The sequence below is a fragment of the Trichophyton verrucosum genome, assembly GCF_000151505.1.
Source record: "Trichophyton verrucosum HKI 0517 chromosome Unknown contig01170_1.f1.exp, whole genome shotgun sequence".
Taxonomy (NCBI): domain Eukaryota; kingdom Fungi; phylum Ascomycota; class Eurotiomycetes; order Onygenales; family Arthrodermataceae; genus Trichophyton; species Trichophyton verrucosum.
In genome coordinates, this window is record NW_003315153.1 from 1 (window position 1) to 27901 (window position 27901).

The following is a 27901-nucleotide window of genomic DNA, read 5'->3' on the forward strand; positions in this document are numbered from 1 at the left end:
AGTTATTTACTCTTTATCTGTTATCCACTTTTTGTCGCTTTCTACCACCTTTTCTTCTCTTATCTTCCCCATCTATTGCCGCAACTCACGCCCAACAACAACCAATAACCGCTGGGTGGTGACATCTTCTCGTCCAGCCTAGCCCCGTCTCTCCCCGTCTCCAGAAGAAAAATAAAAGGCCCAGGTATCCATCCAAGCCTAGCCTAGCCTAGCTCCTGCAATCTCAAGATAGCCAGAAGTTTTATTTTTTTTCGGGCTCCTCGTGCCTCTCGCATCGAAACTCGACTAATTTAAGCGGTATACTTAAATAACTTACGGAGTACCATTCCACGGATTTTTTTTAATTTCCACTTTCCCACCAACAGGGATGCAGGCCGTGCATGACTCCGAAGCAGATTAAGCTATTTTTGGCTCTTATTGGCGGACAACTTAAGGCGACCGAGAAAAATAACAAGAGAACAAAAAGTTAGCGGGAAAAGAAAAAAAAGCAAAGGTTTGCAACAAACATACTTACATACAAACAACCCCCTGTTTTGCTTTTCTATTTGTCTTTCGGGATGTCGATGGAGTATTTTGTTGGTTGCAGATGGAGAACTTCGAAGCCACTTTTTCTTTTTCTTTTTTTTTTGCTTCTTTTGCTTCTTTTTTTGGGGTTTGGTCAGGTGGGGATATTGAGATTGGGGTGCTTAGGTAAGACGGCCAGGCGTTTTTGCGGAGATGGAAGAATGGGCGTGCCGGTAAGATGCATACAGAGATACCTCTGTTTTATTGGATGAATAAGGTAAGTTTGGTTATAGTAGGTACCACCATGAGTAAGCGTATTTATCCCCTCGACTTTACCGAGTTAGGTATCTCGTTGCTTAGTAAGGTCAGCCTAGTCACGGGGGCTGTATCTTGTACAATAATTATCAGGTGACCATTACTCATCACAAACGGACGGAGCCTTCCCGCAGTTCAAGATTGTCTTGACAGGCCGTTTCGTCTCTTCCCTGCTGCCTCCTGCATGCTCCGTGTAACCAGCCGCATGTCACGGAGTACTTAAGTGCTTCCACAAATGCTGCCTCATGTCGATGTCCGGTCGAGCTAGGAAGACCCCCTCTCAGCTTACTCTATATACTTAACTCCTCCAGTCAACCAACTCACTCTCTCTCCCTTTCGTCTCCTGTTGAATTTCCCTGGTCAAGTCACTGTCCATCTCCCTGGAGACTCATCCTCCGAGACACCATCAGTCGTTGCTTATCATCATGCCATGCCGTGCCACGATATGCCACGCCATGCGGAAACGAACCTGTCATCCCCCGGCCGTGCACCCCCAGCGAATGAAGTAGCACTGTAGAGTTACCCAAGCGAGTCCAACAAGTGGATGCCTCCCGTTCTCACGGGTCAGGTCAAAAAGAGGCTGCTTGTTGCTCCGGCTTTGCCCGGCTCTGTTTCCCCGGCCGAGTAGTTACATCCATGACATGATCTCTCCTTTTCTTGTACAACGAGCAAAACCAGCAAGACAGTCAACCTAACGCCCAGTTTTCATGTCCATCCATCCCACCGCCACAGCCAGATACTACCTACCTACCTACCTACCTGTCTTCTTCCCTCCTCTCACGACGTTCTCTCATCACCACGTTCTCTTATCACAGAACAACGCAGAGAAAAGCTCCGTCGTCCGTAAAGAAGATGTATCAATCTCGCTTCGCTTCTTGTGCTGACCCCACCTTCTTGCCGAAACAGGCATGGCTTCAAACCTAGGCGCGATCAGATTAGACAAGACAAGAGATTATCAATCTGATAACGAACATGCGCGAGAAAAATTTTCCTTGTTGCAAAGCCTATTTCGCCCCTCGCGGCTGTGTTATTGGCTGGAACTCGTGGAAGACGGCGGAACTGCTCGAGCTAAAGCTGGCTGATTTCACTGATTGATTAGATGAGGACCCTTGCAGTGGGCGCAAAGGCCCTCCGGGTAGTTAGTTATGGAGCTGCTGCGGTTATTATTTAAAAGACCCAGTTTCTCCCTCTCCCCTCTCGCCGTTGAGAACGACCCTGGTTTTTCGACGTCTGCCATTTTTTACTTCCTGTGCTTGTATGTTTTCAATTGAGTCGCGTGAGCTGGGGGCTGAGTTGAAGACATGGCCGTAGAAGTCGAAGAGAAGATCGCCGCGCCTGCTGATGCCCCGCCGGATTACAAGACGCAGCAGAGTAACGGTCATGTGCCCGCTGCTGATGGACAGCCGGTGATACTGGGCAAGAAGAGTCCCGGCGTGCTGCGTGTCGAGGTCATTTCCTCGCATATGACGCTGGTGGACCGCATTATTCTCTTCATCGGCATCTTCCTGCTTGCTTATGCTTATGGTCTTGATGGCACGCTGCGGTTTACATTCCAGGTCAGTTTCACGTCGTCGATGTCTATCCAGCACTTCTCGGTCATGCTAAATAGTTCATGAGTACAGACATATGCGACTGCGTCGTATAGTTCGCACAGTCTGCTGGCCACCGTCAATGTCCTGCGTGCCGTCATTGCGGCTGCTGCTCAGCCCACCGCCGCCAAAATGGCGGATGTCTTTGGCAGAGCAGAAGTCATCTTGTTCACCATTGTCTTCTACGTTATTGGTACGTTGGACATCGGTATTACATACTAACTACAGGATGACATACTAACGTGCTACTGCAGGAACCATTGTGGAGGCTACTTCGGACGGCGTCAAGGCGTTCTGTGCCGGTGCAGTGCTGTACCAAGTGAGTTATAGCTTGCTTCCCCCATAATACATCTACTAACGCCGTATAGATCGGCTATACATCGATCTTACTCCTGGTCGAAGTCCTCATTGCAGACGTGACCTCGCTTCAAACCCGTCTGTTCTTCTCCTACATCCCAGCAACGCCTTTCCTCGTAAGTCTTCACCTTTCTACCCAACTCCCAAGACCCATATTAACTCCCCTCTAGATCAACACCTGGGTCAGTGGAGACATCACCAACGCCGTCATCACTCACTCAACATGGCAATGGGGTATCGGCATGTGGGCAATCATATACCCCGTCAGCGCCATACCCGCCATCACAATCCTGTACATAGTCCAGCGCCGCGCAAAGAAAGCTGGTGCCCTAGACAGCTACAAGACCCCCTTCCAGATCTACGGCGGTAAGAAGATCGTCACCGCCATGTTCTGGCAACTTGACATCGTCGGAGTCATCCTGCTACTAGGCGTGTTCGCCTTGATTCTCGTCCCCTTCACCATCGCAGGTGGTGTTGAGACGCAATGGAAGACCGCAAAGGTCATCGCACCGCTCGTCATTGGCGTCTTGCTTATCCCCGTCTGGCTTTACTGGGAGTCTACCTGCTTGCATCCCATGGTTCCTTTCAGAGTACGTCTAATCCATCTTCTCGAATTTTGAGCTGAAGTTACCCTTGGCTAACTTGTATGTTTTATAGCTGCTTAAAGACCGTGGTGTATGGGGCGCACTTGGAATCGCCATTATGCTCAACACCGCATGGTACATGCAGGGAGACTTCCTTTATACCGTGCTGGTGGTTGCATTCAACGAATCCATCAAAAGCGCTACCCGCATCACCTCCATTTACAGCTTTACTTCCGTCATCACGGGTGTCGCCATGGGTGTCTTCGTTTACTTCTTCCGACGACTCAAGCTTATCATTGTTGCTGGAACGGTGCTGTTCCTGGTTGCTTTTGGCCTTTTGATTTACTACCGTGGTGGATCAGGCTATTCAAGCCATGCGGGTGTCATCGGCGCTCAAGTATTGCTTGGAATCGGTAAGTGTACCCAACCCATTATACACTATACATCAGCTAACATCCACCTAGCCGGCGGTATGTTTCCGTACCCTGCCCAGACATCCATCCAAGCCGCTACCAAGCACGAACGTAAGTCATACACTCCATCGGTATCAGCTATATCAGTTCATTGATTAACATGTCACAGACGTCGCCTTCATCACTGGTCTGTTCCTGGCCTCGTATAACATCGGCTCAGCCCTAGGAAACACCATCTCGGGCTCGATATGGAACCAGATTCTCCCCCAGGCTTTGATGCAGCGTATATCCAACCAGACACTTGCGGCGGAGATATACAGTGATCCATTCCCCTTTGCCACCGCTAACCCCATCGGCACCCCTGACCGAGACCACGCCGTCGAAGCATACAAGCATGTCCAACGCTTGCTGTGTATTGCCGGAATATGTCTCTCGGTGCTACTGATTGCCTTCTCGCTCGTGCTGCGTGATCCTGTGCTTGGAAAAGAGCAGAGTCTTGCGTTTGCGGACAAGGATTCGTCTGATGATGAGAACTCAGGTGCCGATGCTGCGGCTGTTAAGGTGTAGACGGCCAGTATCTACAGTTTAGACCTGTGCTATCATATCATATATGGATGGAAACTTAAAAAAAAAAAAAGAGGCGATATTCTTATTTGTTTGGATGATACCGCATGTTTGTTTAATTAATACACTTTGTTTAATATATCTTCTCTCTCGTCGTTAAATTTCCCTTACCTCTAACCAATGACTCCCCTTACTTGGTTACACGGTTGGTTGTCAGTCTAGCGAGATGCCACGTCTTCTGTTATTTCACGAATAGGAATTTCGCTACACCGCTAGATAAGGCTACCTGGGGTATATCAGCTGTAATTTAGTTGGCTAACAAGCGATCTTACCTTGTCCAGGTACCTCGTTGGGTTCTCGAGATACCGCTCTACGAAGAACCAGGATGAACTCGCACACCCGTGGCTATATCCCTTTCCATCTTCATGGTAGAATATAAACACTCCAAACTATAAGTACCGTGTTGTATATGCAAGTTACAAGTGACGATGTTTTAGAGTGGTCCGACAACCTTAAAAGCGAAAAGTGGGTCCGAAGCCTCGCCTGCGCCAACTATTTAAAGCGTCGAAGTTTCGCATCTGCAGACAAACCTCATAGCTAGTTAACAACATCAACACCGACCGGCTCCCTACAGCAGCGACTATATATCCCTATTCTTACCGGGCGGAGATAAAAACCCCAGTGCTATAGTATACCATGTGCATAGCTCTGATCTCGACCGCTCATCCGGGCTATCGTCTGATCCTCATCAACAACAGAGATGTACATTCCCCATACCCACCCAACTCATATCAATGAGTCCCTACTAACATGTGCCCAGGAATACCTCCGACGGCCAACATCAGCTGCGGACTGGTGGGCAGAACCAAACTCCCATGTCTTAGGCTCGCGGGACCTCGCCAGAGAAGTCCACGGGACATGGATGGGAGTGACCAAACAAGGCCGTCTGGCCGTTCTTACAAACTACAGAGAAAATACCCCCGAGACCGTCGTTGGTCTCCGGAGCAGAGGATCCATCATCAACGGCTTCCTTGTGCTGCCTCCAGACAGCCCCATGACGGCCCAGCAGTACATCGAGGAGCTTGTTGCTGGGGGTGAGGGACAGGCAGCTGGCGGGTTCAGTCTTGCATGTGGCGATGTAATGGGGCCGTTGGGTATAGTATCCAACCGTGCTTCGGCAGGCGATGAAATACCCTGGGTAGCTACGGGGCGGAACCAGACGGTTGGGCTAAGCAATACGGCATTTGGGGATCGGTCGTGGCCGAAAATTCTTGAGGGTGAGAGGCTGGTGAAGGAAGCGTTGCAGAAGAGCTATTCAAAGCAGGAGAGTGAATCGGAGCTTATTGAGCGGTTACTGGGCGTGTTGAGCACGGATACGCTGCCAAGATTACATGATCGTGCCACGTTGGAGGAATATATACCGTTTTTAAGTGAGAGTATCTTCATACCTGCTGTTGGAGATCCGGATGAGGGAGTGGATGTTGTTGTATCGCACGGTGCGGAGGCACATACGTTGTACCTGAAGGGGATGTACGGGACGCAGAAGCAGACTGTTATTTTGGTTGAGGAGTCTGGGCGGGTGAAGTTTTTTGAGCGCACGCTTTATGGGGATGACACGAGGAAGATTCCGGTTGGGGAGGGAGACAGAGAGTTTGAGTTTGTGGTTGAACGGTAGGGTTACTTCGCCTTTTGACTGTGTCCGGGCTGTTTTAATGCTGATTTCTATCTAGAACTGAAGAGTCAGAGACACAGGCAAAGGCCCATTTATAGACTGGATTGGCTTTTATTGGTATAACTGTATATGAATGAACCTGCATGGCTCTAGGCGTTTTGAGCGATATTCGGGATATATATATCTACGGAGTTTCTATCAAATGATTTTTTCTCCTAATGCTACCCAAGCATTACATCTTCCTTTTCAACAGCCCTTTGAAGAAATCAAAGCTGTTACTATCACTTTGCAACTGCCAGACCTTCCCCGTCGGCCGATCCTCCCATCCCAGCTCCTCAGCAATCAGAAGTCCATAATCCCTGGTGATACCCTTGATCTTTGCACGCACTCCGCCCTCGGCCTCTAACGTAACGATCTGGTCCATATGAAGCCAGTTGGAGTAATACATGTCTTCAAACTCCTTGTCGAAGCCAGTGCGGAGGAAGCGGGCATACAACTCTTCAAAGGTGGTAAGGATACGGGCTAGGAGTTTTTCCAGAGACGGAGGTTCTGGGTTTGATGTCGTTTTGAAGGTTTGTAGGAGGGCGTTTAGGGATGTTGTGGGGGCTGGGTTTAGAGCGTTGAGGCCTGCGCCTACCACGGCGATGTATTCGCTTGATGAATAGTGGGCGTTGACTAGGATGCCGCCTATTTTGGTGTATGTTTTGCAGGTTGGATCGGATGGATCCAGGGCGTCTGTAAATGCTGGTTAGCAGGGTATATACTAAAAAGCATTGACTGTTTAATGACATACATATATCGTTTGGCCATTTTAATTTTATTGGCAAGGTGTCGTAACCCTTATCGTAGGTCTTGACGCCCTGGACGATGGCCATGGCGACGAGATACTGGATGAAGACTACGGGCGCAGACATGAGCTTGTCGACTGGGTGGTGAACGCAGACGGAGAACATGAGCTGGCCTGGCGGAGAGACCCAGACGTTTGAACCACGGCCTCGACCGGCAACCTGGACGGTGGCTGTGGCCGTGGTGCCGTTGGGTAGTCTTCGTAGTAGACGGGAGTTTCTTCATCCTGTTAGTCACATCATGAAGCTGTGCTGGGGGTCCGGTTGATCTGCTCACTTTTCTAAAATGGTATTGGTACTGGTAACAACTTCACCATATAGCATATGCGAGCCAAAGGCCCGGGAGTCCTCTTTCGACTGGTGTCTATACTCCCTCAAATTCGAGTAAAATGCATGGTGGTTAAAGTAAGGGGTCGTCTTGGTATCTGGCAGCTCGTCGTTAACCACCAGCCGCTTGACAACGGCGTTATAATCGACTATTCTGTCCTCAACGTCAGTAGCAGCAGCCTCAGTCGTGGTCGTCGGAGTGCTTGAGCTTTCTGGCAGTGCCTCTGCAACCTTGGTCATCTTCATGGAGGACGGCTTCTCGAGGATGAAGGTATCATTATCATCCTTGATGTAGTCCTCGCCATCCTCTGTGGTGACGACATCTTCCAGGGAGGAGAGAACCTGCAGAGCAGCGCCTGGCTCGAGGGCAGAGAGATGGATCTGAGAGAGGGACGGTACCGTAGCTGTATCCTGGTTGATCTGGAGACCGAGTTTGGCCAGACATGCCTTGAGGAAGTCTGTCCGGAACTTGTCGTCTCTGGCCAGCAGATCCACGACAGAGGAATAGTCAGGGGCCGAAGCCTCATCTCGGTCCAAGTTTGCAGCAGAGAATCTACCCTCGTTAGCTAAAAATATATCACCGTATCGGAATGGTAAGAGGTATAGCTCACTCTGGATGAGGCCCGGTCAAGATGGCCGCGCCGTCTCCCACCGGACAGTAGACAACGGCCGCCTGGCCCTCGCCTGGGTCAACATGTAGCTTCTCCGTGTAGCTGGCGAGCACTTCTACGCCCCGGTCGGCGTACTTGGGCGCATCGACGAAGACGCCGCCGCCGTTGTAGTAGCACTTGAAGGTATCCGGGACGCTCCCCACGGGCAGCGCAGACCGCGAGACCTGCAGCTCCGCCGCCCTGGCCCCTTCTTCGGAGTGATAGACGAAGCCGGCAAAGGCACATCCTCTTGCTATGCCCGGGAAGAAGGCCAGCTCTCTGTCTCCGACGACCTCGAGCTTCTTGTTGCCGACCTCGAACTCGCACCGCGCGCTGCCGTAGTAGCCGCCCGCGCAGAGGCCGAGATAGCTGCCGCCGCGCTGGACGAACTGCTTGATGCGCCGGTTCCCTTCGCCGTTCAGGGTCCTGCAGTACGGCAGGTCAGCGCCGCCGGGCATCACGAAGAGGGCGCAGGAGGCGGTCCAGGGCTCGCCGACGACCATCTCGCCGGTGACGGGGATGACGGCGTAGTTGGGCGACAGGATGCGGCGCAAGGTGTACAGACACTGCCGCACGGAGTCCACGGTCGTGCCATTGCCTGGAGGCGCCGTCAGAATGTTTTCTCGCCAGTCAGGGTAGGTTTGCGCACCGGAATATACCAGGACGTTGAGTCTCTTGGAGGAGTTCTTCGTCTCCATCTTCTTCTTCTCCTTCAGCCGGAGCAGCTGCAGCGCACGACAGACAGGGCCACCACGATGTCCGGGACGGAGAAGCGGCCGCAGACGGTCCAAGTCGACGACGACGAGCCTGATGACTGGTATTTATCCTCTCTCTATCCTCTGCGTCTGCGGGTTCTTCGCTGTTTTGCTTTCGGTGTTTCTTCTGGCTGACCCGCACAGGGACAAGCGAATCTTCAGCACCGGCTGCGCAGGTAGAAACGCCCTGTGGACCGCGATAGATATTGGCAGCAGTAGCACTGACAGAGTCCAGACGAGCAGCTGAAGATGAACGACTGTTACTACGCAAAGAGGGACTGGCGGGCGTGCAGCAAGGAGGTGTGTCTCTTCTTTTTCTTCAGTGTCTCTTGCGGAGGGGAATGTTTTTATATTGCTTCTTTGCAGTCCGGAAGGCCACCGAGCAACGCAGCTGCGGCCAGCGGAGGGTTCTTCTCCTGCCGGCACGCTGGATCTGAGGCTGCGATGTCTGTCCTTACGGTGTTTCTGGTCGACGGTGATGCTGACGGCGGTTTTGTTCTACAGATGCAGGCCTTCCGGGAGTGCTGGAAGCGCCACGGCAATGACCAGCGAACGGAGACTCGCGATGCTTAGACCTGTCTCCTCCTCTTGTACCGGCTACATTCTCTCTTCTCTCTTCTCTCTGCTCTCTGGGCTGTATTCTATCTCTCTCTTTTCCTGTCTTCTTACTTGCCTGTATTATTATTATCAATATCAACCAATCGATCACGGGATCTCCAGCTTTTTCTCTTCTTCGGCCTCAAAACGCCAACCTGAACGCCAGCCAAAGGGGCCATTAACGAAGATATAAGAAAATAAGGAAGAAGGATGGCTTCACGGGCGATGCGCAGGGTGAGCTGGGCCAGCGTGTCCCGTCCATCGACATACTCGAGCCTCGCGGTGAGCTCGCCGGCCTCGCGGCTGATATCGTCTTCCTCCAAGCCGGCGTCAACAGCAGCTTCAAAGCCAACAACAACATACACACGAAGCACCTCCAGCAATTACCCCAGGAGGACATACAACAGCTACAACAAGACCCCGTCGTCTTCCCCGTCCTCTTCTTCACCAGCTTCATCAAGCTCAGCTCCTAAACCCGCCTCCTCGACACCCGCAACTCCAGCTTCATCTTCAGACACATCCTCACCACCAGCATTCACGACAGCACCGACCTCCCACCCGATACAGAACATCACCAAGACAGGCCTTGCAGATGCCCCTCCAGATCTCGTGCTGGAGCCCGCAAACGTGCCCAATGGCCATGTCGACTGGACTCGCTCATATCACGGGCTAAGCGCGGAGCCGTTCTCAAAGGAAGCTGCTGCAGTCCTGCTTGCACCTGTTGATCCAGACGATGTCGAGATCAAGCCTGATGGGATAGTGTATTTGCCTGAAATCAAGTACAGGCGTATACTCAACAAGGCGTTTGGGCCAGGCGGGTGGGGTCTTGTACCGCGCAGTGAGAGCATAGTTACAGGCAAGACGGTAACAAGAGAATATGCTCTTGTCGCCCATGGACGGTAAGTCTGACATCCTTCCACTATATCTACTGGTGATGAATGATACATGCTGACAAACTGCAGGCTTGTATCTGTATCCCGCGGTGAGCAAGACTACTTCAGTCCAGACGGCATACCTACTGCCACGGAAGGGTGCAAGTCCAACGCGATGATGAGATGCTGCAAGGACCTGGGGGTTGCGAGCGAGCTGTGGGATCCCCGCTGGATCCGCAAGTTCAAGGCAAACTATGCAAAGGACGTGTTTGTCGAGCACATGGTGAGCAAGAAGAAGTCGAAGATCTGGATACGCAAGGACGACGAGGTCATGTACCCCTGGAAGAAGACATAGGTGGTAGTGTAGTGTAGTGTAGTGTATTATAACTGGTAGCATGCATGCGTGTATAATAGGATAGACAAAACTCATCTACAGATCGCTGGTATTTTTTTTCCTGTGTAGATGGCAATGTGCTTTGCTCAAGCTGTGAGCAGTATGTACAGCCGTGGATAGATGTAGGTATATGTACAAGTGGGTCATCCATGTATCCAGCCAGCTAAAATCCCAAATAAATAAATGCAAGAAAAGATAGCCGTAGACAGGTAGGAAATAAAGAAAGTAAGATCCGTCCATGCAAAGAAATCCCAAGTAAGGAGAGCTTTTTTTGGTGACACCGAACACCATGCGCCGTAACATTGAAAATAAAACACCAAATAATCAACAAGAAGGAGAATGGATATGTAGATGGGTAGGTAGATCAAGTACTTGGGTTGGTACTCGGCTCCGTACTCGGGTTAGCAGTTGTGGTAGTACCTGTACCTGCGTTGGCAGTGGCAGTGGCAGTGGTGGTGTTGGGGACAGGGACAGGGGGAGCGTCGGCCTCCCCGTGCGGCCTGGTGCGTATACGGAACCGCTCGACAAAACGGGCAGAGAGCCGGTTGCGTCGTCGTTCTTCTGCATTTGCGTGTCTGGACCGTAGATTACGAGCATGCTGGAGCGTGGCCTCGTGGCCTCCGGCTTCGGTGGAAGTACCTCCCGTCGAGGCACGGGCATTTCTGATCCTTTCTCTTTCCCTGGCATCGATGGCAGGGTCTCCTTCGATGCCGGTGATGGTATCATGATGCTGTTGCTGTTGCTGTTCCTGTGCGTCCGGGTTGAGATTGATTCGGCTATCAGGCTGTTAGTATATACATATAGACATACACAAGTAAAATGTAGTAAGGTAGACGTACCAGAGAGGACAGGTGCCGGAGACGTCGACGAGCCATGGATCGACGCACTCTGGGTGGAAGGAGTGGTTGCATGGCAGGAGACGGACGTCCTGGCCACGAACGAACTCATCCGTGCAGATGGGACAGGTAGTAGACGGTTCTCGCTCGGAAGTTGCTGAGCCTGCAGCTGAGCCAGACGGAGACGCAGAACGAGGCTGCTGCTGCTGTTGCTGCTGCTGCTGCTCTACCGGGACATCCGCTGTAGACAGTGCTGGCGCAGGTGCACCAACATCTGTATTCGCAACAGCCTCTGTCTGTTCTGGATTCTGTTGCCGAGACTCCGGCCGGGTATGGGGATGGGCGTCGTCACCGAGCTCGACGTCATGCTGCTTTGAGCGCTGCTCACTGTCCTCGCCGAACTTGACAATGGGCAACGTATCCAACATGGCCCTGGCAATCCCCTTTGCTCGACTCTGCCTGGCTCTCCCGGGCAGATTGCGAGGCCCGTAGCGATCCGGATGGCGGTGTGCCCGGATGGCACCGGTCAAGATGACTGCTAGAAACAGGAGGGTGATGATGCCGGTGACGGTGTAGAGGATGATCATGGCGGTGTTGCGGGTGGTCTCGACTCCGTTGTTGCGCGGGTCTCCCTGGTGCGGCCGCGAGGGCTGGGGGTCTTCCTGCAGCGACTGGGCGGCCGTGACGGGCCCGGCGGTCGAGATGGTCGCATTATGGCGCTCGGTCGAGGTGAGCAGGGCGTTGGCGAGCTCCGGATCACGCAGCGAGAAGATGGTCTTGTAGGTGGTGGCCGGGTCCTCGTCGTGGTCGGCCTCGTAGTCGCAGCGCACGGCGTGGGTGGTGTACAGCAGGATGGCGGCGGGACGGCGGGAGGCGGCGAGCAGGGCAACCAGGGTGTCGTTTGGGTCGATGTTGCCCGGGTAGTCGTCCGGGTCGCAGGAGAGATACGCAATGTCCGTCTCCTTGAGCCGCTGGACGTTCCTGTGGCTCACGATGACCAGCCGGCCCACGATGCGAAGGTCCTGCGCTGCAGTCAGTATATACAGCACTACTATGCAGACGGCACACGACACCAACGCCGCCGCCGCCGCCGCCACAACACCACCACCACGGCACCACGACGGCAGCAGAAGAAGACGAAGAAGAAAAAGAAGGAGATCACCTTGAGAGCTTCATCGGGGGCGTAGAGGTTCGACGTCGACGGGTAGAGGTGCAGCTTCACGCGGTCGTCGTAGGGCTCTGGGTCGAGGTCGAGCGAGTACAGCGGGCTGCCGACCTGCAGCTGGCCGCGGGTGTCGAGCGGCGTGATCGTCTGGGCGGCGGCGAGTGCTAGGCTGAGCCCGAGGGCGATGAGCCGCCAGAGGGAGGCCATGCTGGGGACATGAGAGTGAGAGGTGGGAGTTGAAGATGTCGGAGGTTGAAGAAGTTGAGGTTGAAGAAGTGAGGTTGGAGATGAGACGATCGACGGCGACGCAAGATGAAACCCGGATGTCTCGCGGGCGACCCGGCGGTACTTCGAGGTACTTTGGATGCTCTCTCCAGTAGGCTGATAGACCCCCTGCTGACCCTCTAGAGGATGTTTGCTGCTTTGCTAGCGATTACTGCTATGCGAGGCGATCGGCTGTTACTGCTCGCTCGCTGCGGGCGCTGGTGGTTGGCTTGCGCTTCTCCAGCCGAGCAACGAGATCGCCTGGCCTCGTATTCCGCATCCTTTTCTCCTCTCGCGCTGCATTAGCGGCTGATCTTCCTTCTGGAGACGTCAGCGGCCTACTGGAGATGCGATAACTATGCACAGTACGTGGAGATACGTGGTCGTGGAGGCTGGCGATCAATCGAAGGCTCGATGGACTTCTGATACAAGATACCCGAGATACCCAGAGAAGAGAGAGAAGACAAGAAAAGCAGAAGACAGAGAGCTTCATCTTGGTTCAACCCGCTCGATGTTGTTTGAGTCGATTTGGTTGTTGATATCGACTACCTGATAGCACCTTTATACCCTACCTCAATATCTACAAGGACCGATTTAAGGTCGAGATCAGATTGATGGAGAGACCAAGAAGACTCAGATGATGCTGGCAGAGGCTAAGCAGTGATGTCTTGCAAGCATCTATCTAGAACTCATACACTGTGCCTCTGCATCGCCAGACCAAGCGAGAGCGGAATAAGTAACTAGAGTCTAGTATAGAGCAATCCACCACTGCCTGTCTATGCCTGGCGAGCCATAGCAGGGAATCCGGAACGGGGTTATAGCCAGAGTACTGGAAGTATGGTACTAGAAGTAGAGTAGTAGCAGTGGTTGCTGCGATGGTAGAGACGATTGTTGATGTTGATATGTTGATATATTCGAGAGATAAAAGAATAAGCAGAAGAAGACAAGAGACATTATATACGGCTATATACAATCAGTATGAGGCTACATTTTATATAAAAAAGGTATCACTTATCTTTGACAATTGTATGTGTTCTATAGTCCGGTAGATAGCTGGCGATAGTTACCATTAACTAGTTATATGTGATAACTAGCTGGTGGTGACACTCCGCAGTTGCCGGCGGAAAAGCGGAAAATCCAACCTCAACTGAACACTCGACGGTGATCAATTGAACAAACGACTAGGATAGATGCAGAAGAGATGCAGATTTGATACAAGATACCCAGAGATACCCAGAGAAGAGAGAAAGACAGACATCTAATATAGGACAGACGAGACATTGAAGGTCCTTGTCAACAGTGTTGCTGATTCCTTGCAGTTGGACGAGCTGTAGATGTCGCAGATGCCACCGGTCGACCAGACAGAGACATACAGACGACCGTCTAGTAGTCTATCAGCATGACTGATACTGAATAAGATCAAGAGAAGAGAATACATACCGTTGGAGATGAGGTGAGTGCAGATGGGCCAGGTCGCGTCGACGAGTCAACAGTCCTTTTTGCCTACTTGCTTGCACACGCGGTACCTTCGCAGACAGAGACGGAGGGCATAACTACTGATCAGCACGGTGGTGACGGCAGAGCTTCATCTTCATTTAACTTGCTTGGTATCGATTGATTTCGATTGAGTTGATTCGGTTGTTGGAATTGACAACCTGATAGGGCTGGCGAGCGATCTGTATACCTGTAATACCTCTATATCAACATATCTACAAGGACCGAGTTAAGGACAAGATCAGATCTAGAAGAGACCGAGAATGCTCAGATAATATAGGCAGAGACTGAGGAGTGGTGTCTTCTTACGCCCGCCGGTCCAGCTTCTCGCTCCGGTCCCTGGGCAGTCATCTTCTAACTGACCCCTCCCCCAAGTCTTACTACAAGGACTCCAACTTATATCAACGTCTTAAGCATCAATTTAAGGGCTGTTATCCACAAGTACTGATGCAACGGTGCCTCTCGTATCCCTAGGTGAAGCGGGAGCGGAATAAAAAGTCGATCTCGTATTGAGAAATCCAGCACTGCCTTCTTACCCGCCCACCGTACGGAGTACGCCCTGACGAGAGCCAAAGACAGACCAGACCGGACACACTTGGAGATCAGGTTCCAGCAACAGTCAAAATGATGGCAGTTCAAGTCGTATCACAAAAGTCGAGCCGCAGTGCTGATCAGTGGGATTGTTTCTATATTTATAGTCCAGCTATAGATATATGAATACCCCCTTCGACCGCCTACCTACAGCTCGAATGACAACTTGGATAACCATCAACATTCAACTATACTTGACATTTTCAAGATGAAGCTTTCTCCAGTCGTGATCAGCCTGCTCCTCAGCGCTGTTAGCGCCTCTCCCGCCCGCACTGCCCTCCTCACCCGAACCGTTGGATCCAAATGCACGGCTCCTGAGGGCGAAGGATCATGCCAGCAGACAAGTGCCTGCAAGGGCATCTCGTACTCTCAGGCTCTCTGCCCAAACGATCCAGCCGACGTTCAATGTTGCGTTGAACATGAGTGCAGCACCGGTGCCGGCCATGGGTTCTGCCGCAGCCTCTCAAACGGTTGTCCAAGCGGTCGTTTCGACAAGGGATCCGGTCCAGTATGACATCCATCTGTCTACATCTGTTACTACCCATGAACTATAAAGCTAATACTGCCGTCTAGAAGTGGCCATGCCCAGGCGGCGATAACATACAATGCTGCATCAAGAGAGAAGACGATAACCACCCCCCACCCCCAGGGGACGGTAGTATCGGTCAGAAAATCCTCGATAAGGCCCTGACTGCAGCGGGCGTACCGTATGCTTGGGGAGGAGGCAGCTGCGAAGGCCCAACCCACGACATGCCTCCCTGGCAGAACGGTGAGATCGGGTACGACTGTTCGGGCCTAATAGGCTGGGCTGTCTGCCAGGTCACCGGGCGAGATTTGTTCAGCGAAGGCCTGCGAGTTACTAGATCCATGTACTGTGCTTCAGAGGAGAAGCTGCGCTATAAGTACGTTCCATGCCTCCTCCTTATGGCTGACCTTGTTACTAACGATGGACTAGGAAATACCCCTTTGCCGAACGTAAGCCGGGAGATGCCGTGTTCTTCGGCGGAAGCTGTGATTGTGGAAATCCAGATACCATTCACCATGTTGGCCTGATGATGTATGTATATCCTATATGTCTTCATCTTCGTCGTCTATTCTCTTTTCATTATTCGCTGACTTCCTCTAGGGACTCTGGGGATCGTATGTGGAATGCACCCAACGACGATGTTAACCAGGTGCAGGAGAACAGCATCTCAGGGTTCGGCGAGAAGCCTTGTCCAGACGTCGTTCGCTTTGAGTAAATCGAACTGGTAGATAGCAGTCTTTTCTTCTTGTATACCCTACTATTCTTCTTCTTGGTGATGGGCTGAGGTCGACCAGTTAGCTACGGTTTACTTATAACCCCTGCTCTTACTACTCTTGTTAAGCCTTTACCCCTGAATATGTAAGACTTTTTCTCCTCTTATACCACTTGTCATATTAACTGGCTATTTTTATACTACTCTAATATTCGACCCTTACTATTGCTATAGCAGCTCTACTATAGTTAGTCTTAGCTTATCTTACTCAACTCCATCAAGCTATCACTCCGCAATTACTATAAATATCACAGCTCGTTTCACCGAAATAAGCATGATATCCAATATATATTAATTGACACCCACTCCGACATCCACAAAATTACTGTCCTATCGGGTTGTTCTAACAGTCCACAGGCAAGGCAGGCTGGTCGGTATTCTCCGAAGCTAGCTCAACCTCCGCAGCCCTACGCCTCACCAGGCCAGGCAGAACATGTCCACCCGCCTTGTTCCACAGCGGCAGCTCCTCTCTGATCACCACATCAACATCCTGCCCCTGGTTGAGCCGGCTGATGAGGGAAGACTTCTTCGCTGCGTCCCCACCGACATTGTAGGCCCATGACACCAGAGCACCGTACTGGTTGGCGTTGAGAACTACCTGATCTGTAGTAGACAGGGTGATTGACTGTTGGGGGCTCTAAACAATGTTAGTATGACGGTTACCAACGATGGTATATTATGTCCTTACCTTGACATCCTGCATGAGTAGTTCGGTAGCCGTCTCTTCGGTTAGGGGAAACGAAAAGGGGACTTCAGAGCACCCGTTTGTGCGGCAGAGATGGCCGTACCCGACTGTTGGAAGGCCGATTGGGTCCGGAGCAGGACGAGGAACGAACCCTTCGAAGTGCTTGATCAGGGCGATGGTTTCGTCATTGACGTCGGGTCCGATGCAGTCTCGTTTGAACTTGGAGCCAGAGTCGTTGGGCTGGGCTAGGGCAGGAATAGCAAGTAGCAGAATCGTTGCCGGATGCATCCTGATGGTCTCCCGACGTTGGCTGATAATGATCGGATGGCATTATACAACTGGACCATGATGTCTCTCTATCTTTATATCTCATATCCATCTCGACCTGGACGACAGCGACAACCGACACCGAGTACCATGGACGATATACTGGCAAGACAATAACCACCAAGTCAATGGCCGAAGGCAATATCTGTAGGGCTGAGGACCGGAGTTGCAGAGTCTCCTGGCACTGACATGGCCGTGTTTGAGATGTCAGATTGCAGGGTCCCGGGGGGTCCAAGTGACCTAATTATATCATTATCCCCCGACGTTTGACTAGCAGAAGAAGCAGTTAGCAAGCAATGCTCCTGTATCACTACTCCGGGCCGTCTGCTTAAAAAGGAGGATGTTTGGTAGAGGTTCGTGGCGACCTTACCCCTGAGCCTGACTGCGGCCCGTAAGCCATCCGCGCCCTAGGACCCTAAGGCGTCCAAGAGCTAACCAGACTTGAAGAGACGAAAGACGAGAAGATCTCACTCTCATGGTACGAAGAACGAGCATATCCGGCTGAAGACAAGAGCGTAGAGTGTGTATGTCTGGCCCTGGTGACGGGTATAAAGGGGGAGGCCGGCCATAGAGCATCCATAGAGCATCAAACCGTTATCCTAGAGAATAAATAGATCATAGGAAACAGATATCATCGTCTTCACCATGAGGCCTCTTCTTCTCACACTGTTCACGGTGTCTGCTGCTGCTGCTGCTGCTGCGTCGGCCGTCGACCTCCCTCTCGTCCCTTGCCAGACGCCCGAAGTAAGAAAAACTCCAACATCTCGACGTCAACGACACTTCTTCAACGACATCCAGCACCGCCAGCTAACAACCGACTAACTGTCGACGCCAACAGGGCCGTGGAATCTGCCAGGTCGCCGGTCGGTGCTTCGGAGCCTCCAAATGGTATCTGTCTCCTCGCTCTGGCTCTGTCGTTGAAATGGTGGAATCGGATACTGACAGCTGTAGGCATCCCAGCTGTCCCATTACCGGCCGCTGCTGCATCAGCCCTCTGGCGAGACGGGAAGAACCAGATGATGAATGCTCGTCGCCAGCGCCGAATTCGTGCAGCTTCTACTCGGCGTGTCTCGAGAAAGGGATCGCCTGTGGGCCGGACGGCTACGCTCTCGCTTATGGAGACCGCTACTGCAACCGCTTCTCAGCCGCAAGCCCACAGCTCTCCGCCAGCGGCCAGGAATGGGTCACCAAGACGATGCTCTGTCTGCAGCAGAAACTGGTGCCTGTGGCCCTGGGGAAGATGAGCAGGTCTCGACCTGTCCGGCCGTGAGGGAGTTTGCCTTCTCGACGCATCCGGAGTGCTACATCGAGGGGGGTGTCTGTCTGCTGCCCCCGACGGACTGGCTGGTCATTGTGGGCACGGTTGGCTTTACGGAGCTGTTTGATAGCATCGAGGCCCTGGCTGCCACGCTGAAGACCGTCAAGGGCTGTCTCGACTTTTATCTCTGGCTCATCAGGAACAATTTCATCCATCAGCCGTTGGACTCAAACTCGGTCCAATCCAACTAACTAATCAGTTAATTTAACTGCTATTCGCCAACGACCAGAGTAACTAATTCTACCCCTGCTAATAGACGCACGGCGTACGGTCATCTCCCCAAGGTCGACCTGTCAGCCCTCTGGACGCAAGGATACGTAATGCTCAATGCCCACGAAGCCGGTGGAGCGTTGTTCTGGGCCTGGTGGAGATGAAACCCGCCGCCTCTCGCTGCCGTCTTTTCTTTTCTTCTTCATCTCGGCCTTTTCTTTTCCCTCTCCTCTCGTCTTCTCCATCTCCATCTTTTTCTCTCTCTCGTTTTTTTAACTCCGCTGATCAGTCTTTACCTGCTTTGTTCCTTGTTCATCGTCACGCTCATTTGTTTCTTGCCGGGATCTTCCCTTCGCTCGTTTTATATCACAGTAACCCTGACATTCATTACATCTATTCCCGGTTCATCGAAGTAGATATATTTATATATTCCTTCTTTCCCGTCGTATATCTGCTTTTGCTTGCTCGCGTTTCTCCTGTCAATCATTCCCCATGTCCAGCCGTCCTGGCATCGGCAAGCGGTTCTCCCACGACAGGTTCACCATCCTCCCGGACTCAGATCCCAACTCCAACGGCAATCCCAACGGCAGCGGCATGTCCAAGGACGCCACTATCGACATCCCTCTGACGGCCGTGCCTAGTGTGTCACAGACTGGTGCCCGCAAGCCAGAAGACGGCGAGCACTACTTCGAAAAGAATCATGATGGTGGTGGTGATGCCGGCGGCGAGGGCGCAGAACGCCAGATAGGCGGCCGCCGTCGAGCTCACGGCCATCACCATTACGGTGACAGATCGGCCACCTCAGACGAAGACGGGACCATCACCCGTATGGGAAGATTTTACAATAAGATCCTCAATTTCTCCGTCGTCACTAGATATTTCATCTACGTCCTGCCCGTCGCTTTGCTTTTTGCCGTGCCTATCATAGTTGGTGCCGTTGCTGCTCCCACTGCCAGCATTGGTGGTGTCCGCATCGTCTGGTTCTTCGCCTGGGTCGAGATCGTCTGGCTCAGTTTGTGGGTGTCAAAGGCCGTGGCTCACTATGTGCCGTTCGTCTTTCAGTTCCTCTGTGGTATCGTCAGCTCAGGGACCAGGAAATATGCTCTCATCCTCAGGGCGTTGGAGATCCCCTTCTCCCTCGTCGGATGGGCCATTACCTCCCTGGCTACTTTTATTCCAGTGCGTGTTCTCCTGTCAAACATCTGATTACACTACAAATGCTAAATACTATTGTGTCTAGGTGATGACTCGTAACCCCGATAATATCAAGGACCCCCGGATCCAGCCATGGCAGACGGTTGTCAACAATATCTTGTTTGCCTGTTTCATCTCATCTCTCATTCTGGCTGCCGAAAAGGTCCTCGTTCAGCTGATTTCAATCTCCTACCACCGCAAGCAATTCGACTCGAAGATTCAAGAGTCCAAACGAAACGTCCATCTGATCAGCATGCTCTACGCTGCCTCTCGCAAAATGTTCCCGGAGTATTGCAAGGAGTTCGAAATGGAAGATTACATTATCAACGACTCCATCATGGGCATAACGGGCAAGAAGAAGGGCCATGGCCGTTCAGGATCTGCCTCTCCCATGCGTTTGATCCAGAACGTCGGTCAGAACGTCGGCCGAGTAGGTGACAAGATCACTGCCGCGTTCGGCCATGTCGCGCAAGAAATTACGGGAAAGCAAGTCTTTAACTCCACTTCTGCCCATTCAATTGTTATTCTGGCACTGGAGAAACGCAAGTCTTCTGAGGCCCTGGCTCGCCGGCTGTGGATGTCGTTTGTACTTCAGGGACGAGATGCTCTATACCTTGATGACTTATACGATGTCTTTGGGCCAGACCACCGTGCCGAAGCAGAGGAGTGCATGGCTGCTCTAGACAGAGATGATAACGGCGATATCAGCTTGGACGAGATGATCCTTACAGTCACTGAGTTCGGCAAGGCGAGACAGTCCATGAGCAAGTCCATGCATGATGTTGACCAGGCCATCAACGTCCTTGACAATCTCCTCTTAGCCGTCGTCTTCATCTTGGTCGTTCTCGTCTTCGTCGCATTCCTAAACAAGGGGTTTGGCACCACCTTGGCTGCCGGAGCTACGGCTCTTTTGTCCCTCTCCTTCGTTTTCGCTGCCACTGCCCAGGAGGTCCTCGGCTCATGCATTTACCTATTCGTCAAGCATCCTTACGATGTTGGTGATCGTGTCCATATCAACGACAATGAGCTCATGGTTGAGCACATCTCCCTTTTGTTCACCGTCTTCCGGAACATTCAGCACCACAAGACCATCCAGGTACCCAACATCGTGCTCAACACCCAATGGATTGAGAATGTCACTCGCTCCAAGGCCATGCGTGAACAGATCACGCTAACCTGCGACTTTGGTACCTCTTTCGGCGACATACAGCTTCTCAAACGTGAGATGCAAGCCTTTGTCCGGGCCAAGGATAACGCCCGTGACTTTGGCCCAGATGTCGATATCGAAGTCTCGGGTCTCGGAGAGATGAACAAACTTGAGCTCAAGGTTGAAATCCACCACAAATCCAACTGGCATAATGAAGTTGTTCGAGCCACCAGACGATCCAAGTTCCTCTGTGCATTGGTCCTAGCTATAAAGAAGATCCCGATCTACGGTCCTGGAGGTGGCGATGCCGCTCTCGGCGATATCTCCAAGCCATCGTACTCTGTTTCCATCTCCCATGAACAAGCCCAGCACAGCAAGGACGAATATGCCGCCAACAAGGAAGCCAAACGCATGATTCCAACGGACCAGATGGACGAGGCCCTCTCTGCCGATCCTGCACCCTTATCTCCTCGCCCGGGCGCTGGTACAGGTGCCGCAGCAGCAGCAGCAGCAGCAACTTCTGCCTCAGGCCTAACATACCGCGGCTCCACAGCGAGCAACTCAACGTCCAACGTCCACTCACCACATAACCCCGAAGCTGCATTCGCCAGCGCCCTTAACTCCCGTCCCCCAATGGAAAGCACTCCGTCCTCAGCAAATGTTACACAAGAACATCTTATCCGCGGACCCTCAACGGGACACAGACGCCTGAGCCAGAACCCTAACCAGAACCCATCTGGCCGTCAAGGCATGTCACCCAACACACCCGCTACCGAATACCAGCAATACGACTACGATAATTCAAATAACCCATTCAGGGCAGCTAGTCCACCAGCCCAGATGTACGGCCAACCCGGTCCCTCCAGCCAGAGCCCGACCCCGCAGGGTTCTGTCCATCCCGCTACCATCATAGCCAGGGGTCAAGGTCAGGGACAACAAGATCAGGCTCCACTAGGCCAGGGGCCCCCGCGTGTCTAACGCAGTTGATCAATTGAATTGAATTGTTTTGAATGACGGGAGGCATGGCGCGATACGGTGTGATTTGAATTTCTAATCTCTTTGGGCTACGTGGATGGGTCAAAAGTTTCCCTCTTTCCTTCTCCCAGATTGTTAACCATACGTTTCATTTGGCTCTTTTGATTTTATCACTTATATATTATAGACTACTCTCCCTTTCAGCACGAGCACCAGCACAAACTGCTTTCTTTTATGTTCTTAGCCAAACATGGCTTAGGATCCGTTCTGGCTGGGCCAAACACCTTCCTTCGTCTGCCTTATACGTCCTATACACATAGATATTTACTACATGAGTCTTATGAATTTGATACTTATTCAGGACGCGGAACGTATATGGAGCATGACCTTTTGGTTATACTTTGTGCCCCTTATTTGTGTAGCAATTATGCAATATAATTTGCATAACTGGTGAAGTTAGTTATCCCCAGGTCCCATTGACAGCTAGTTGGCTGATTGGTTGCACACTGTACGCCACTAACTAGTCAGTTAGCTGGGATGACTGTCTCAATAATGCCGGGGTTTGGACTGTAATTCTCCAACACAGGTGGGAGCATCTGTAGACGTTGGGTTTTTATCCCTATAAGTCTCGAGCCCACTGGTTTCGAACAAAGGGAGTTGGATATGGCAATTCCACCTAGTGAATTAATTGGCTCTCTAGGGCGTCGCTATATCTTCAAGCAATTGATCCAGGATAGGCCGCATCTGGGCCGCGTTTGGTTGGCAACGTGAGCTTACAATGCCCCCTGTTTTGATACTGGACTAATGCAAGATATCCAGATCCGGTCAAGAAAAGTTCATCTTGAAGGATATACCAGAGGCAATCTTTTCGAGCTTTAACGAGGATATTCGGCCACGTCTGCGTGAAAGTCCATTTCTACGGTTACCTTATGATACAATTCCGAATCAACGGACATTTGTCTACAAATATATGGACGATGATCTCCTAAGCCTTGCTAGAAAGGGAATACCGGTACCAGCTCGGAAGCGAATTTTAAAAGCTGGCTTGCGAGGCATTGCTGAGCTACATGGCCGTGATATTGTTCATTTAGGTACGAAGGTGACGAGCGTGTGCTTTTTGCCTTTCTACTACATAGACTGGATCTAATTACCACTTTTTAGATATCAAGCCAGACAATATCATGGTCAACTACCGTGACACTGGTCCAGAGATGGCCGTCGAGCAGGTCAAGCTTATTGATCTTGAAAATGCAGCCTATCTTCCCAAAGGGAGATGTATCAAAGGAATGTTGGCGGGTAATGACAGCTGGCGGAGCCCTGAAGCTCATTTGAAAGGCGAACTCAATAAACCCTCTGATATATTTTCCTTTGCAGCTGTGGTAAGTCTTCTATTCGAATTAATTATTTACTTAATAGCTAACTTATGATTGCTTAATCAGTGCATCTATGCCATGCTTGGAAAAGTGATTTTCGGTGCTGACGAAGATTTGCGCAAACATGAAGCACAGGGCGCATTCCCTTATGTTATCCGTTTGCAGCGTCAAGTTTCATATTTTGGGGATCGAAAGGGATTCAATGGGCTCCTAACACATATCGGAGACGATGAAATCAACTGCAAGGTCCTTGGATTCCTGTGGGAGGATCGAGTGGCTGACTACCACCCTTACAAGCCTTTCTCTGAATGGCCAGGCGTCACCGATGATGTTCAGTTCAAGGATGTTATCTCGAAGATGACAAACTTGGACCCCGGACAACGGGTGACGGCACATGAGGCGTTGGATCATCCCTGGTTTTCAGGCTCTGAAATTGGTTGAATGCGTCAATTTCCTTGCATGGGCTTGTTTTTCTTTGTTGTCTATCTTGCTCTCTCTGGCTGTATCAGCCGTCTGTACTCCGTACACTCTGTAAATAATCTCCTCTATCCTCCGTACTCCGTATCCATTACTTTTTTTTTTTTTGATTTGAACTTGTTTCTCGTTGAAATTAAAGCCGAACCTACTTTTATATTTGCCCAACCTTATTTTTTTTGCTTCCTTTACATGTGAAAACCTTCTGAGTAACACTTGTTTGCACTGTTTGCATAAATTTTCTTGATGATTAATACACTTTTATATTAGGTAATCAGGAAGGGTATTAATGTTAGACCGAAGGCTTATTTATAAGCAACAAAATAAATGCAAACAGTGCAAATCCATCACGTGCCCCTCTTTTTTTTTACCCCAACTTTTGTTGCTGTCAAAAAGCGACGCCGACGACGCCTCAACTTCAGCTGCATCTTCGTGTCCCTCTGCTGAGATCATGACGATATCTCGCTCTGCAGGCAACTTCTGACCCGCCGCCGAGCCAGCTGGGCTCATAGAGAAGCGCCCTCATCTATCCCCAGGGCTGCGCGCAAGAAAGGCTAAAATACCCCCCTCCCCCCCAGATAACCGATCGGAACAAAACCGCCTGCAAGAGCAAAGATCAACATAGAAACGAGCCATGGCGGAGCCAACATCCACCTGCCAATCCACATCTACGACTCCATCTTTGACTCCAGAGACGGACACTCCGAACTCCTCGACTTCGAATCTCTCAGACGATGGCATCCGCCTCTCGCCCAACGGCATCTACTTGACCCTCAGTGAAATGGGTCAACACGAGAAGTATCACTGGGCTCTGCTTATTGCCCACTCACCCACCGCTGGCACAGTTCTGCAGCAGCTCCGGCCCAACGATGAAGCAGAATGGGAATATAGCATTCAACCTGCAGAGGTTACTACTTCCCGGGCCATGTTGGTTGCGCTCAAGGTGGGCGAGCTACCCGATGTCAACGCCGAGTGGTTGGCTGCGGTAGACGAGTGTGTGCGGTCCTCAAGCATTCGGGACTCCGAGAAGTTTTCCTGCCGGGCCTGGGTGATGGGCGCCATCTTTGCGTTGGCAGATGGTGGGTTTATTGATCTGGAGCCATGCTGGGTGAAGGTTGGGATGGTGGAGGAGGAAGCAAAGGCGTTGGTGGCAGGTGCTACTTCGCTGGATACAAGCATGGTGGTTTCGAGTAAGTATCTCTAAGGGGAGAGACTGATAGTGACGGGGACGTGACTACTGTGGATGAACTGGACTGAGAATCTACGCTGATCTTTTCTTTGATATGGAAAATCATTCTTGTCTCATCTGTGGCTGTGTTATGAACGCGGTGGAAGTGGTAATATTGGAAACTACGGGAATATCAATCTCGGTTTTTAAGCAGGCCTTTATTGAACTAACAATCTTACTAACCCTGCTTGCTATGCTTGTCACCTTGGTTTTTGATGTATTTTTTTGGTATGTATTTCATTTCACTGATCTTTGCTGCGTGTATAGGATATTCCATGTTGTATCCCGTATCTTCAGGGTTCAAGCTCCACTCTTCGCATAATAATTGGTACACTCTACTTCTTGATATTCAATTTCTTTATTCACTGATATAAGTATATACCCGATTTTTTTGAGCCACTGTCTTGTAACAGTGGCCGGCTGCAGTCACTGGGACTTTGACACGTCAGTGACATACCTATCTATAAGTGAATGTTATCCAGGGGGTTTGGGGTATATAAGCCTGCCCAATCTCCCAATTCCTGGATTCCTTTTCTTCTTCCTTTTCTACTTCGTCCCTGAAGTACATTCTTTTTCATGTCTCTTTATTCCACCCCTATAGGGGTATTCCCAGGGGTATATATACCACGCGGCTGCATATACCATAACAGTCCTAAGTTACTCTGAGCTACACTCGCTGCATCTGGATATATCATCAGAGTCGATGCACTCACCCCGACAAATCATCCACACAACACCAGGAACGTCTCAAGCTGCAAAAATATAACCCTACTGCCTCATAAATCCCAACCCAGCTACCGATGCTACTTTTCTCCTGTCTCTTTTCGATCGATGCATGTGCTGCTAATGCCTATGCGAGGCTTATACACAGCTGTTGAGATCATGGTTGATTCTACCAACTGCTAACGGCGGCTGACAATTCCGAATCATCCTCTACTCATGCTTAGCAGAAGGATTCTGGATTCAACCTTTTGCTCAAGGGGGCGAGTCGTGTCAGCAGACGCAGCGTTGATCTATGGAGCGCAATGAGTGAGGCGACAAAGTATCATCCATCAAGTCACCGCACCACATCGGGATCAGATGCAGTTCATGGAATATCCCCGAAATATTTTTTGTTGCTTTCTTTACTCCGCGAGGCGTAACTACTCCTCACTGGCCTGCTCCTGGCCTGCCATCATGCGTTTGTGTCGCCCGTTCATCGACTGCCCGCCCTACGTTTCCGACCCTCTTACCAAGGACTCTGTTTTTGCCCACATGGGGATAACGGCTATATGCGATGAAGCTTCATATCCATCTCTTATAACCAGGGAGGGCTGGATACTAATCATCGACTCGACTGCAATACTGTTGACGTTGGTCACCCTGTCGATGATATACAAGATGCCAATACCCTAAACCTGTTTGAGTCGTACTCTATTGAGGACTACGACCTGAGCTCCTTCGACATATCATATGGTCGACACGATGACTAAGATGATGGCTAAGTACATGATGACTAAGAGGTGGATACATGGATGTGACAGTTGGCCCGCTGAAGAAAGATTGGCGCGTCCTCGCGGCAGCGTCATCATGTCTGAAGGTGAAGGTGAGACATATTGACGTTAGACCGCACCCATCGCATGGGCTACAGTGTCCATGTCTATGTCGATCCAGGGACGAGGAACAATATTCGAATCTTCGATTTGGATGTCTGCAGTACGATTATTATGACAGGACCTATACCATCACTGTTCTCGTGTCCCTGGCAAAGTCATTGGCGAAGAGACGTAAACAGGTATTAGAAGAGTTACAAAAATCTCTTCTCAACTACAGTGTCCATGTCTATGTCGATCCAGGGACGAGAAACCATCTTCGAGCTACTTGCACCACTCAAGCATTCTTAACCACAGCGTTCACATATAGGTATATCTTATGGGAGAGAAAATACTTTTGAGCTGCCTGCACTAATTGAGTGAAAGGCAAAAAAAAGGACTCTGTTTTTGGGATATTTGCCTATCAGCCTGAAGACGAGTATAGGCTCACCTTGAAAGTATGTAAATATGAAAGAACACAGGTATGCCGTATAGGTGTTCAAAATGCTAACTTATGGAAAGGTGCGATTCAATAATCCAGCAATTCAGTCTCAAGGACCTGCTATCGCCCAGTTGACGGCGAAAGCTTACATGTACCCCTGACACTATTGCATAAGTTGCTGCCACAAAAACAGGACTTCGCCTGCAGAGTCGAAGACTTTCACTCATCTTCGAGATATTTATCCCATGCCTGCAAACTTACCCTGTTCGGACTCTCTTATTCGCCATTGCATGGCGAGCAGTCTGACAACAATGACAACAACATGGCCCATGTTTCACAGTCTATAACTAATTAGCGCCTCTCTCACTATATCCCTAGCACAAAGCTACTTATCTATCAGCTGTCGGGGGTGGACAGGTCAAATACCACGCAAAAGTTCAAACAGAACATACATTTTTGAATATAAAGCAAGATACACAGCATATCTTTAGTGGCTCTAGTGCTGTCTTCCCGCGGAAAAGTGCCCCGGGTTGTGTACTTGGCTGGTTAATGGAGTTGAGGAGATATTTATTTTTCTCTGGCGTGCGATGCGGAAAGCACTTCCATACTTCTTCAATAAAAGACCTTGCCTCGATATTTGGAAAGCCTTCGAGCAACACAATGTTTATACTTCACAGTTTCGAGGCTTGTTGAATGCCCGGGTACTGCGGCCTCAGGATCACGACGGAGCAGATGACGAGCTACCATTCCAGCCCGGATTTGCAGCCTGGTTTTGCTGAGTTTTATGCTGCCGACTTCCTACCCATTCCACATGATTCTGGGAATGGACAAAATGAGAGTTCAGTATGTCGCGGACCTCCGCCAGTATGCC

At 50.9% G+C, this 27901-nt stretch overlaps 12 protein-coding genes across 12 annotated transcripts; 8 read left to right on the forward strand and 4 right to left on the reverse strand.

The window, feature by feature from the left end:
- Positions 1 to 2120: 2120 nt before the first annotated feature.
- Positions 2121 to 4329, forward strand: TRV_07818 (MFS siderochrome iron transporter MirB; the record flags this gene model as incomplete). Its single annotated transcript, XM_003018076.1, has 7 exons — positions 2121 to 2375; positions 2442 to 2601; positions 2663 to 2727; positions 2777 to 2881; positions 2936 to 3355; positions 3423 to 3873; positions 3932 to 4329. The coding sequence occupies 7 exons, from the start codon at positions 2121 to 2123 to the stop codon at positions 4327 to 4329; spliced, it is 1854 nt and encodes a 617-aa protein (XP_003018122.1).
- Positions 4330 to 5086: 757 nt separating this feature from the next.
- Positions 5087 to 6001, forward strand: TRV_07819 (DUF833 domain protein; the record flags this gene model as incomplete). Its single annotated transcript, XM_003018077.1, has 1 exon — positions 5087 to 6001. One exon carries the CDS (start codon positions 5087 to 5089, stop codon positions 5999 to 6001), a length of 915 nt encoding a protein of 304 aa, XP_003018123.1.
- A 229-nt stretch (positions 6002 to 6230) lies between these two features.
- TRV_07820 (uncharacterized protein) lies at positions 6231 to 8518 on the reverse strand (the record flags this gene model as incomplete). The annotated part of the gene is made up of 4 exons (XM_003018078.1): positions 6231 to 6733; positions 6792 to 7063; positions 7121 to 7782; positions 7823 to 8518. The coding sequence occupies 4 exons, from the start codon at positions 8516 to 8518 to the stop codon at positions 6231 to 6233; spliced, it is 2133 nt and encodes a 710-aa protein (XP_003018124.1).
- An 864-nt stretch (positions 8519 to 9382) lies between these two features.
- On the forward strand, positions 9383 to 10399 carry TRV_07821 (uncharacterized protein; the record flags this gene model as incomplete). Its single annotated transcript, XM_003018079.1, has 2 exons — positions 9383 to 10071; positions 10135 to 10399. 2 exons carry the CDS (start codon positions 9383 to 9385, stop codon positions 10397 to 10399), a joined length of 954 nt encoding a protein of 317 aa, XP_003018125.1.
- Positions 10400 to 10802: 403 nt separating this feature from the next.
- TRV_07822 (RING finger domain protein, putative) lies at positions 10803 to 12646 on the reverse strand (the record flags this gene model as incomplete). The annotated part of the gene is made up of 3 exons (XM_003018080.1): positions 10803 to 11214; positions 11278 to 12245; positions 12377 to 12646. 3 exons carry the CDS (start codon positions 12644 to 12646, stop codon positions 10803 to 10805), a joined length of 1650 nt encoding a protein of 549 aa, XP_003018126.1.
- A 2350-nt stretch (positions 12647 to 14996) lies between these two features.
- Positions 14997 to 16029, forward strand: TRV_07823 (NlpC/P60-like cell-wall peptidase, putative; the record flags this gene model as incomplete). The annotated part of the gene is made up of 3 exons (XM_003018081.1): positions 14997 to 15296; positions 15362 to 15690; positions 15744 to 16029. The coding sequence occupies 3 exons, from the start codon at positions 14997 to 14999 to the stop codon at positions 16027 to 16029; spliced, it is 915 nt and encodes a 304-aa protein (XP_003018127.1).
- A 400-nt stretch (positions 16030 to 16429) lies between these two features.
- On the reverse strand, positions 16430 to 17059 carry TRV_07824 (uncharacterized protein; the record flags this gene model as incomplete). Its single annotated transcript, XM_003018082.1, has 2 exons — positions 16430 to 16723; positions 16775 to 17059. The coding sequence occupies 2 exons, from the start codon at positions 17057 to 17059 to the stop codon at positions 16430 to 16432; spliced, it is 579 nt and encodes a 192-aa protein (XP_003018128.1).
- Positions 17060 to 18121: 1062 nt separating this feature from the next.
- Positions 18122 to 18607, forward strand: TRV_07825 (uncharacterized protein; the record flags this gene model as incomplete). The annotated part of the gene is made up of 1 exon (XM_003018083.1): positions 18122 to 18607. One exon carries the CDS (start codon positions 18122 to 18124, stop codon positions 18605 to 18607), a length of 486 nt encoding a protein of 161 aa, XP_003018129.1.
- A 102-nt stretch (positions 18608 to 18709) lies between these two features.
- Positions 18710 to 18877, reverse strand: TRV_07826 (uncharacterized protein; the record flags this gene model as incomplete). Its single annotated transcript, XM_003018084.1, has 1 exon — positions 18710 to 18877. The coding sequence occupies one exon, from the start codon at positions 18875 to 18877 to the stop codon at positions 18710 to 18712; it is 168 nt and encodes a 55-aa protein (XP_003018130.1).
- A 241-nt stretch (positions 18878 to 19118) lies between these two features.
- On the forward strand, positions 19119 to 21945 carry TRV_07827 (uncharacterized protein; the record flags this gene model as incomplete). Its single annotated transcript, XM_003018085.1, has 2 exons — positions 19119 to 19805; positions 19867 to 21945. The coding sequence occupies 2 exons, from the start codon at positions 19119 to 19121 to the stop codon at positions 21943 to 21945; spliced, it is 2766 nt and encodes a 921-aa protein (XP_003018131.1).
- A 967-nt stretch (positions 21946 to 22912) lies between these two features.
- Positions 22913 to 23756, forward strand: TRV_07828 (uncharacterized protein; the record flags this gene model as incomplete). Its single annotated transcript, XM_003018086.1, has 3 exons — positions 22913 to 23033; positions 23104 to 23321; positions 23382 to 23756. The coding sequence occupies 3 exons, from the start codon at positions 22913 to 22915 to the stop codon at positions 23754 to 23756; spliced, it is 714 nt and encodes a 237-aa protein (XP_003018132.1).
- A 667-nt stretch (positions 23757 to 24423) lies between these two features.
- TRV_07829 (uncharacterized protein) lies at positions 24424 to 24993 on the forward strand (the record flags this gene model as incomplete). The annotated part of the gene is made up of 1 exon (XM_003018087.1): positions 24424 to 24993. One exon carries the CDS (start codon positions 24424 to 24426, stop codon positions 24991 to 24993), a length of 570 nt encoding a protein of 189 aa, XP_003018133.1.
- Between the last annotated feature and the right edge of the window lie 2908 nt (positions 24994 to 27901).